The sequence below is a fragment of the Aphelocoma coerulescens genome, chromosome 2, assembly GCF_041296385.1.
Source record: "Aphelocoma coerulescens isolate FSJ_1873_10779 chromosome 2, UR_Acoe_1.0, whole genome shotgun sequence".
Classification (NCBI taxonomy): domain Eukaryota; kingdom Metazoa; phylum Chordata; class Aves; order Passeriformes; family Corvidae; genus Aphelocoma; species Aphelocoma coerulescens.
The window spans coordinates 107,796,504-107,808,545 of NC_091015.1; the positions used below are offsets into that span (position 1 = coordinate 107,796,504).

The following is a 12,042-nucleotide window of genomic DNA, read 5'->3' on the forward strand; positions in this document are numbered from 1 at the left end:
CAAGGTTTCTGAATTCTGGACATAAATCCAAACCATGCTACTTCAGCCTACTGACAAAACAACCCATCCACAATTTTAATCAAGCAAACCTCTCTCCCTGTCACTACCTACCACTCAGACCAACAACTGTCATCCCCTTTCTTCTCCTGGTCACCAAAACAGAGTTCACTTTTTTGCCACCTCCTTCTGCCAACTTTTAACAGTATTTTTCTCAGCCTGTGGGCCAATCTTTCTAAACCATGATGATAAGGACAGAAGTCCCTTTTTCAGCTGGGATACTGTATTTTAGGACTGCTACTTGCCTTAGCACTAAGTGTTAAACACCAATTTTTGCACCATCAGACTATTTCCCATTAGTCACAATGCCTGTACCCTTAGAAAGGGCTCAGACCTGCCCTGCGTGGCCACAAGATGTGTTCAGAGTGAGGTGCCTGTGGCCTAGAAGAAGTGCATTATCTTGGACATCAAAGCAATCTACAGTAAAGTAAAATATTAAAAGGGCATGTCTGTAAAAGCAGAAGTTACAGGTGCCACACCTCTGTGCATCTCGATAGCTGCCATTTGGAAGTGCATTGAATTGGGGGACTCTATGCAGCTGGGATATTCATCTGAATCACTGTCTCCAAATACCAACTTAAGTATGCCCCTTATATACCTTGTCTCTTCATCAAGCACAACTAAATCATTATTATAATCCCATTTAGCAAACAAAGTGCTAAAAACCCATTTTATTAAGGGGAAAAGTTGGTCTTGACTTTTCTGTATCAATTGTTAAGAGTATTCTCAAACAGAAGAGTCCTTCTACTGCCTGTACAGGAGTCTCCCACCAGCCAACTCCACCACTTCATGGCAGACTTCCAGGCCAGGACGGTCTTGCACAACACATCCTGGGATCTGTACCAGTTGTTTAAAGGTGCTGGGAGCTTTTCTGAATAAAAGTTAATTGCCTCTACTTCAAGTAGTTTTCTTAAATACTAAAAAGAGAGACTATATACTGATGGTCAGGTTTGCAAATCTAACAAAATTTTAAGATAACTGAACAAAAAATGGCAAGATGTTACCTAACTTCACATATTTTTCTAGCATTTTCTTGTTAATTTTTTTTAAAGCATATGCAAGTTTGGAGAGCTGTTATGTAGGTTCACCTCATTTTTCTTTACTGAAGTAAACGTGGACACAAGTATATGATAGGACCAAATGGCAAAATGCAGATAGAGAAACTAAGCTGGATATGGAACATTCACTTCACATGCAATTATCTCTGATCTAAACAGCTGCACCAAACATATATTTTTTGTTTAGACACATCTGTAGATATGATGTGTATAATTAATTGTTCATTCAAAAATGCAATTTCATGATGCATTTGATTATTTAGATATAAAACAGTTTTAATTCTCAGAGCTGACTAAAAATAGTGATTTTAATTTATTCCTGCTGCCTACAATTACCCACAACCATGTATTTTTAAATATTTCCAGACTATAAAAATTACTAATTTTTGCCACTTGTGTTTATCTGCATTTAGACTTTGATTTGGATAAATTAAGCTCTCAAGTGTTCCTTGCTTTATGAAACTCTGCATGTTGTACACTTCAACACAAATAAATGACTTCTACCATTAGAGGTTTAAATAATGTAATGTATTTCATGCTCAGCCTGAAGCTGGATTCCAATGAAGTTGCTAATGCACGTAATGATTAAGTGTAACTCAAATACTAACTGTGTTGTTGAAAACATGACAGGCAATAATTTGGTCTATTATATTCTGCCATTTAATTCCCTAGTACAGACATTCTCTGACACGTTATGAAGCAATGATTTACAATTATTCAAGCTGCAAAGGTCAGAAAGTGACATTATAATCATCTACACAGAGATCCCTTCTAATGCACAAAAACTAGGTAATACCACACAAAAATAGTTTTACTAGAGTAGCAACTTTCTATTTAAGATTTCCCAAACTGCACGAGTATAAATAATTAATTTACATTACAGTACATTAAGGCATCCTTGAAAATATAATGTTTTTCCTGCTCCTACCAATAAATTTATGAATAAGTCTTTTTGCTTGCTAAAAGCAATCTTAAGCGAAGTCCTTTCCAAAAACTAGCCTGAAATTATTAGTAAACAGTTGAAAAATCTGAAAACCTAGAAGATTTTTCAAAACACAACACACAGGAGCACAGCCAAGTTTTTTTGATGCAGCTGGTCAAAGCACATCCTTATCTATCAAGAACGAAGATCTATCAGTCACTATGCTCAATATAGGTGAGTAGTTTTGTTTAGACATTCTCCAAGCAACCAGTGTCATTAAAATACTGAACTTTACACAGATCTTTAACATTAACAACAGCAGCAGAAGTGAGGCTATTTCCATTCTTGGGACACTATAACTGTTCCCAAAGCTTATTTATATGAGGCTTTAAAAAACAACCAAATTTAGCAAAACACTTATTTATCAGAGCATCTTATGATATCTCCAGAATTAATTGAGAAAAGGAGTTTCAAAGCAAATAGAGAACTAAAGAGCAGAAAGTAATTAAATATTAATACCTTGAGCTACCAAAAGACCAAAACAAAGAACAAAGGAGGGGAAAAAAAAAAACCAAAACCACAACCACCCCAAAACATCACATCCAAAAACTACAAGACATAACTACTCTAGCAAAATACAGAAAAAATCCAATCTTTTTGACCCCCCTCTTAATTCCTTTGTGTCTACAAAGGCTTACTTTTGTTCTCAAAACACATGACTATTATATATTAAATACTGTATGTGCACTAAACATAATAAAGACATAGCTACAAATGCCCTTTCAATTTGTAGGAAGATAGCAAAAAAAAGTTTATGTGCATGTTTTAAATACCAAAAATTTTCCTAACAATCCAAACCTACCTTATACCCATCTTCTTCAATCAATTTTTAAGTGGTCATAAAGGAGAGAGGAAAAAAAAAGGAAAACACCACGCTTACTTGAAACATGTAACTACATACCCCAAAACTGTGTTTCTAAAAGCAAAGGCAAGAAAAAGGCAAAGGAATAATAGACATATTTTTAAATCAAACATTGCCTATAAATTCTGTTCAAAATCTCAGTTGCAGAACAATGCATTTTTCATGTCCTACCTAAGGGATAAAATTTGAGAAGTGCACGATAAGCCTTCTCACCAGGCAAATGAAACAAAAATTTTAAATGCTGGGCAACCAAGATTTGCTCACCTAACCCAGGGTTATCAGCCAATTTCAGAATCAGACTTTCAAAAATGAAATTCAAATACGAAGCACTTTTCTACCCACAGAAAATAGACATTACCCCTGAAATAATGGGATATATTTTACAGCCATGGATATGGAAAAGAAAACAATTAACACACATCTGCGATAAGGCAATGAGTAGCAGACGGTTTACTCCAAATGTTAAAACATTAGCAGTGTCCAATTTCTGTGCCATGTAGTTTCTGCTGTGCAGCTGAAGAAAAACAAACCCTGAACTTCAATTAAGAAAAAATAAAACAACACAGCAAAATTACTGCCTTTTTCAACAACTAGCTGAATTATATATTGTGTACTTTGTAGCATGTAAATATGAGGATCATTTGGAAAATTGAGACACGGCAAATACTTCCTAAAACAACACCAAAAATACGCTTTTTGCCTTTTTTTTTAAGACCAAAATTTAGAAATAGTTTTTCTTTAAAAAAGGTGGTATTTTGAGACCACACCATGATGTTGCACTGACATTTCACCTTTAAAAAGTGCCCAAGCAGATTCAAAAGCTTTTGAAACACAATTTATCCTCACAACTAGCAGAGGGCTTATTACTGAGAATCTAAAAGTCAGAGGATAGAATATTAACTACTGTAGAAAAGAAAACATAGTGCAGGACCTTCTGTTTGTGACAAAATTACAGAGTTAATGTTCCTGAAAGATCACTTCACCTTTTAAAGCATGATTTTTAAAAAGGTAAAATTTATAGCAATTAAAGCTAATGAAGAAATGCAGCATGAGCTGCTTATGTTCAGGAACTAATAGGTCCACTGAGCATTTCTAAGATTATTTAGCCATCAATGATAATGAATTGACATTGTCAGTGGTGTTAATGTACCAATGCTCTATAGTGCCACTAATCCGATAGCCAATCCTAGCAATTTTATTTTTTTTATGTTGCTACTTTATTTTTTTAGCCAACACGCTACCCAGTCCTTTCAATTAAAAGAGCACAAATACAGCACAGGCTATTAACACTTTTTTTCTCCTCTTCCACATATAAGATGGCATATTCATTATATGGACTGTGGTTCAAACTGCTCTGGTCATTCCTCCTCCTAATCCCGCTCAATTCTTCAGGACTGTTAGCTACAGTGCAAAAATGACTTTCCCAGATAAATCAGTGTTATTACACGATTGTTAAAATACATTTTTGGTGCACATTAAATGAAATGTGATGATTATTTAAACAGGGATATAAATCAGATATTTGTAAGCATGGGTACTGTGGTGTATGTCTCTTCAGCCAGTTGTTTTGCCATATCTAAATAGCATGGGTCCATGTTGTTGATGAAAATTAAAAATACACAAAAATGGAAAATAAGTACCTGCTTGGCTACCAGGTATGACATGTCAGCAATAGAGAGTAAGCAATCAGCTTAGGAAAGTGACTACATTTCAATCTAAAGTTTAAATCATTCATACATGTTTTGCTCTCTCTCTTGCATAAATGTTGTGAATCCCAACAGAGAGTTGAGCAATTTCTGAGACAGGTTCTGTCAGACATGCCAATCCTGAAGTCATAGAATGAGTTTTTGAAAAAATGAGGTACTATGCCAAATCCTAATAATTTTAATTCTCTCCTTTTTTTTATAAAAGATACCATATTAGCTGGTTTGAATTTTTCTTTTTACTTTTCCTCTCGCAATGAAATAGTTAAATAATATGATGATTTTTCAGTTTAAGTTAAAAGGGAATTGAACGAACAACCAATGTCAAGTTTGTGAACAACTTCTAAAGAAGAGAGTTTAGCCTTTGCTAAACACTTCTGTGGATCTGTAGTTTTTAACTATCTTCCTTGTCAAATTCTTTGCAATTCATAAAGCAGAGACAGCAAGTAAGATTTTTAAAACAATATAAAATACCCTACTTCATTTTAACCATGCTTCAAAATAAGGAGTAGGACAAGTTATTCTACTACAGATATACAGTGGACTTAAGAATTGGGCTCATACATTTTTATTTCTTGTTTCAAGAAGTCAGCAATTAATTTTCTTAAGTGGGTAAACCCATCCAAATATCTCATAATGCTGCATGCAAAATTATTTGAAAAACAGAGAGATGAATCAGTGAAAATCACTCAGCTGCATCTTCAGCTGAAGATTCACTTGTCTTCTAAAATGTCTAACTCACTTTGTCCTGCAGTAGATCGGTACACTAAGGCTGAAAAACCTCCTCCTGCTGAAAATTATCCCCAGCATCACACCACACCATGCATGTGTGCACTGCACCATCTAATTGAACCTGTGCTCTTCTACACATTAGCCATAAGACTGAGATAGCAGGTTACATAGGTTTGAGTAAAATGTTTTTATATGATGCATATATTAGTTCATTTCTTCAGCGTAATAACATTAAAATATATTTTTAATCAGAACTAGGGTATTAAAATCCAACTTTGAATGTCCTATGATGTACCATATATGCCATGGCATTTTAAAACCTTTTAAACATTTCTGCTAAATTAATTAGCTTTGCATTAAGGAGTCTCAATGCCTCCTATTAAATGCAACACATTTGAAGGACAATTAAACATTATGAACGATCCTTCTGAGGAAATAACGATTGTAAAAAGAAAACAAGATTTTTTGGGTAACAAACAGGAACACAAGCACACATAAAAGACTTCAATTTATTTTAAAAGTCTTATGCCTGCAATATTTTAGATCCGTTTGTTTGAAAAATCTGTCTTCTGTTTTGTTTTCATAAAGAATGAAAACCCTAATGGAGTCCAGAAATCTGTTAATGGTACTAAAATTATAACAGTATAGCAAAAGAAAAAACCCCACACAGTAAAGTCTATATTATATATTTTTTATGTCTTTAAATGGAATTTACAGTTCTCCCTGGCAATGTGAATGAACATCCTATAATTTAGTCAATTTACAGATTACAGGTTCAAATTGACCTTGTAGCCCATAAAATTGCTCATCTTCAGTGCAGGATTAGAAGTGGGAAAAGAATGTCATAACTGTATTTAAGGAATTTACCATAACAATGGAAAGGAGGATATGCATGCATAATTTTAGCCACTCTTGCTCACATCACAGTTTTCAATTCTGAAACAATGCATATTCTGCGCTCTTCTCCTGGTTAACCATGGTGGAGACTGTTTCAATTTACTCACCCACAGACATGACACTTGTATTCCCTCATCCCAAGGTGCCTCTTGACATGGTTTCTGGCATCTCCAAGCTGAGCTGTTGCAAAGTGGCATATCTTGCACTTGAATGGCTTTGATCCTAAGTAAAATTTAGCATAAGATATGAGTTGAATTAGAATAAAATATCACCCACGGTTAAAGAAATAAAAATTCCTGAGGAAAAATAACCTTTTGAAAACCTATTCCACATTTAACCTGCTTGAGAATTTTGCCTAATAAAAAAAGTATCTTGTACATAAATTTATAACTCCCAAGACACGGACAGTATATGCTATACATTACTCATTAAAGTTTCCTTAAGTTCAAGATCACTTATGCTCTCTTAACTTTTAATCTGGTCTTTTTCCTTATCATTAAAAAGCTCACAAAATATATTAAAATGAGATGAAAATCTAACAGATAACATTTCAACAAGATAGCCAGAGTTGTTCTACACCTTTGCCAAATGCTGAAACTCAGGTAATGGTCTTAAAGTGGCTTGGTATTGGTTTAAACTGCAAAATGTACTTGTTTTTTCAGCAAATATCTTTAAAGTAAAGTAATATTACAAGTCTTCCAACTTTGAATAGATTTCACATTAGCATCGGTATTTCAGATTTGTTCTGTCACACACAGCAAATGATTCATCACCTAGCTATTGTAATGGCATGCAATGTATGAATATACAGTGGATAAAATATTATGCCTTTATGACTGTTTTATGGTCAAGAATTTATGATTATTCTGCAAACCAGAAGTATTGACATTTTGGCTATTATTTATTTCAAGAACAAACTTTAATATTAAATGTCTGCTGCAGACCAAAGAACTCTGAAATTATTTCTCCAAGGAAAAAAGTATCAGCCTATCTCTTGTATCACATCAGTTCAACAAAAAGTCAAATTATTTGCCTATCTTAATTAATGGTGATGATCTCTCGAGATGGAAAAACTATCTTTTTTACTGACATAGTTAAATTGGGCACATGTCAGTCCTCAGGTTATTATGCAGCATTCTAGAAGCACTTTCCAATTTTCTGACCACTAAATCCTTAAATCAATAAATCAAAATCATAGAATTGCAGTTAAAAGTAAGTACAATATGGTCAAAGAGTCTCCATATTATGTTTAGTATATGTTTTGTGAAGTACTTCTTCCAATACAGTTAAGCATAATATGAAATATGGGATCTTTAATAAATATACATAAAGAGCTCTGATAAGAAAAATGTTGCACTGTATCATACTTGATCAATGAACCTTTTTGCTTTGCCCTTGAAAATAGAACATCCTCCAAGAATCCACTGGTGAAATTGAGGATCTTAGTAAAAATTTTTAGAGTCTTAAATTTCAATTTAATTCCCAAAAGCTAACGAAAAATGAAGCATTTAATTTTAATCTCCTAACTGAAATAAAAAAGTCAACAGTACTAAGCACGGGCAGACAAGGTTGAATATTTCACAGTTCAATGACAATGAAGCCAGATCTCTTAATACTTCCATTTCTACTGTTGGAAGTAGATGTAAAATATATTTAGCACCTCAATGGTTATATCTAGTCAGCTTTATATGTTTAAATGTCAAAAGCAGGTTCAGACTTCAGCTCACAGCAATCACATTCTATCCATCACACTGAAAAAAAACCAGTTTATTTAAATGATCCTGATAAAACTGAATTAATCATTAATTTGGTGACATTTCAAATCAACACTGCATTCTACAGAGACCAGTGCAAAAAGAACACCCCCATCTTTGCATTAAAAGACTACTAAAAGTTGACGTTTTAACTTAGGATCTTTAGTTGGACAATTAATAACAACAAGGCCATAGTTGTTGGCAATTATACTGCTCTTTTTTCTCACAGAATTCAAATACCAAGTGGATTCTATCCTATGTTCCCTTAGTTTCTCTCCTACTGATTAAATTGTAAATGCGTTCCTCATTCTGTTACTGCAGGTGTCCCACAGGGCTTCCATACAAGACCTTTGCTGTTTTCCATTTACATGACTCCTTTGTGAAGAACTCGAGTTCAGAACAATCGTGACTACAGTGTGCTGACAATACAGAAATGTATTATTCTGTTGACTGCTCTCATCCAAAAATCACTGAGGCCTTGAGGGGTTTTGATTTTTTCTCGGATCCAGAGCTGAATATCTGTTAACATCTCCGTTTAAACTCCATGAAAATTCAAGTGCTGGCAGGCTCCAGTCAGTACTTATCACCTGAAACAAAAGCAGTGTATCTCCCTTTTAGGTTGCTGGTGCCAAATTTGTTCCAGTATGTTCTTGGATGGAACAAGCCAACATTTTATACTAGAAATGAAGACATTAGATTAAGATTTAAATTAATGGGATAAAAAAAAAAAAAATCTGTATTTGCCATAAAGCTATCTAAAACAATGTAAAGCACTTAACCATTTCTTAGCCATATTTATCATCAACTTCAGTGGTTCTCTTACGCTGTTTTAAACTGTGATACTACTGGATTCACATTTGGCTTTTAGTTCTCAGAAAAAAAGAGAAAAATAGTTTCACTATGTCATCTTTTCAACCACATTACTCAAAACAAAAAAAACAAAAAGCCAAAAATACCACCAAACTACTTTATCCACAAGTTATGGCATGAAAACAAATGTACATTTTCTGATGGTAGCAGGAAACAATAAGGCTTTTAACAACTGGGGGAAAACCAAACCAACCAACAACAAACAAAACAAAAATACAACAAAAACAACAAAACAAACAAAAAACACCACCACCACACTAAATTGAAACTTAGACAAAACTTAAGAGTTCAGGTTAGGCAGACACAAACCATTCTACTGTTTTGTAAAAAAAGACTTGAGTTGCTTTACATTAAGATAATACAGACCCAAAGCTGTAAGAAAAAGTTCACTGTCTCAGCTTTAGGCCAGCCAAAGGCAATATCCCCTGCACCTGCAGGCATAGCTGTGTTCCTAGCTCAGGCCCAATACAAAGTGACCAGAGCCACATGAAATGTCATCATACCATTTCCTCCTATGCTTAGGACAGGGGGAGTAATACACCATACTTGCATTGGGCACAACTGCCATTAACTGAGAAATCTGATGAGAAAAGAAACAAAGATGATGTGGTTGCAGGTGATTTTTCCTCAGATGTTGATTGTTAATTAAGTTTATGGGACCTCCATCAATTGCAAACTAAAAAGTCTTCCACCTCTACTACTCCTTTTATTTTTCTTTACGCTTCCTCATTTTCACTTGTCAACACGTGATGGACTTACTTGTTAGGGCCTCTCTAGCAAAGCTTCCTTTTCATTTGCAATGTGAAAATCTCCTACATTATTTAATGGTATTTTGAAACATTATTTTTCTATTAATGGAAATTATTAGTTGTATCTTTCTGCAACTTTCCCTTCCCTTCCCTCTGTCACCCCAAACCATCACTGATTACTTAATTAAAAAAAGAAAAGGAGTTAGTGATGGTTACACATACATACACATGTAAATAAACATATTTATGCACATCCAGACGCTGATAAAAGACTTTTTTAAAAGCACATAATCAGAACACTGAAAGGGAAAATGTGTGGCTGTGCTTTTATGTACCTGTTGTTACCCTGGGACAGGTGAGACACTGGCAATGCTGTACTTTGCCTCACCAACGTTACAAGAAGTGTTCATACAGTTGGTGCAGTAGGCCATTTCCCTCTGCCACCACTCCCAATAACCTAAATAACTTTGTTTGTTATTAAACTGCATCCACTGTGATACAAATGGGAAGAAAAGGTTCTATAAAAAGAAGACCACAAATATGAAAATAGAGATTGGAAGAGAAAGCCTTCTTCCCATTAACTATTAATAAAAGTCTCCACATTACTATTTATGTGAATAAGCAAAGCCTTAGAAAACATTTCATTTAAAGTTGCAGTGAGAAAGAGGGCAGATAAAACACTGTTCTGTAACCCTTCTACACCTCTGCATCAAAAAATTACTTGCAAAATTAAATGTATTCCTTTACTGCTTTGCATATTTAGTGCTATCCAAAAGCACAATAAAAATATACTCCATGATAAGACCTACACAGAAGATGTTAAAAAGTACACTAACTTTTACTAAATGTTACAATCAATGATGTAACTTATGTAAGTAGGGTTGCTTTGTCATATATTGATAGTTACCTCACTTTCACATCCACATTAACTTGATTTTAAATGCAATTAATACATATAGTCAAGGAAGACTAATGGACTACATTCTGCACTTAACCTGGTGGACATTTTCAAATGGCACAAGTGACCAGTGCAAACCTATTTTGCATTGTAAACGACTAAATAAATCTTAATGGATTAAGAATGATCAGCTATCAACACACAAGGGAAATTAAGTGCTGAAATGCCTACATTGATTATTTTAAATTATTAGCCTTACTCTGTTCTTGAATTTGTATGCTTTTAGTGAGCTTTAACACATTTACAAGACTTATTGACTATAATTACAAGAGAATTCAAGTAATGGACACATCAATTATAAGCAACATGTCTTGACCAGACAGTTGCATAAAGAATTCTAAAGAGAGCTCCATTAGCATCCTCCCCCTTAGTTTTATTCAGTTTTATCTGCCGTAAGAGGGCATATTAAGGGCTTATACAGCTGTTCTGACCATGTGAACATGAGCATCCCTCTAAAGACTTAACACTGCATTCGAAGTTGGATATTAGCTGTAGCAATACAGATAACTACGTTATTGACAGGACAGAAGTAATGCTGAAAGTATTAAGTATGTGAGTTATTGGTATACATGAATACTGCAGTTATAGTAAAATACTTTGAAAGGTTTGAAATACAATGTCCCTGTTCCCCAAGATTAATTTTTAGGATTTGTTGTCCAGTCACGCCCTTGCCTTTTCATAAAAAACGTTAGAAAACTATTTTAGGATTATGCCAGGAATTACCATTCTTTCAGGCTTCTTTTTTCTTACCTTTTTGTTCTCTTCCTTGTAACCATGCACTAAGTTTCAAATACTGCATGAATTTAAACTATAGCTTCCATAATAAGCCATTATTTAAAAGTACAGTAAAATAAACCTTACAGTTTTAATGAAAATATGTTCATTGAAATGTGAATTTATTATTCAAATCCACTCATAAATTCAACCATGGAGACACCACTTGTCTAAGCAGAGCTCAGTGATTTAGAAAAGCTGTCTATTTAAAATAAAGAATGTATGGCAGGTTTATAGAAACATCGCAGTGAATTTTTACATAAATTTAGAACTGCAGCTTATGCATTTTTCTACAGAAATGTTTTTAAATTTTCCACTTAAAATTAAACATAAAAATAAATTGAAAGTGTGATTAGCACAGAAACTAAATCAGATGCTACATCCCTGTGCAACACATCAGCACTGCACACCACCTTCCAAAAAGGCTGACCAATTCCAATCCCTATAACTTATTTCTACAAAAACCTCTTGTTGCTTCTTATTAGTATTTATTAGGAATGATGGAATATCAAATGCCTATTCTGAAGCATTATGTAATGCTGAAAGTTTCACTTAATTGAAATGAAATAAATAATTTGGATATTAAACAACTGCACAGAAGAGAAAGTTAGAAAGAGCAGCTAATTGTTCTCTCAAACCACCACTG

General features: G+C 34.0%; 1 protein-coding gene across 2 annotated transcripts in view; it reads right to left on the minus strand.

Moving 5' to 3' along the window:
- The window catches only part of ZNF407 (zinc finger protein 407), a 342,220-nt gene that overhangs the window by 298,978 nt on the left and 31,200 nt on the right, over nucleotides 1-12,042 (minus strand). For both annotated transcript variants that reach the window (XM_069004333.1, XM_069004332.1), the window contains exon 3: nucleotides 6,399-6,513. In XM_069004333.1, coding sequence (XP_068860434.1) covers nucleotides 6,399-6,513 — 115 coding nt within the window. The remainder of the gene's footprint in view (nucleotides 1-6,398; nucleotides 6,514-12,042) is intronic.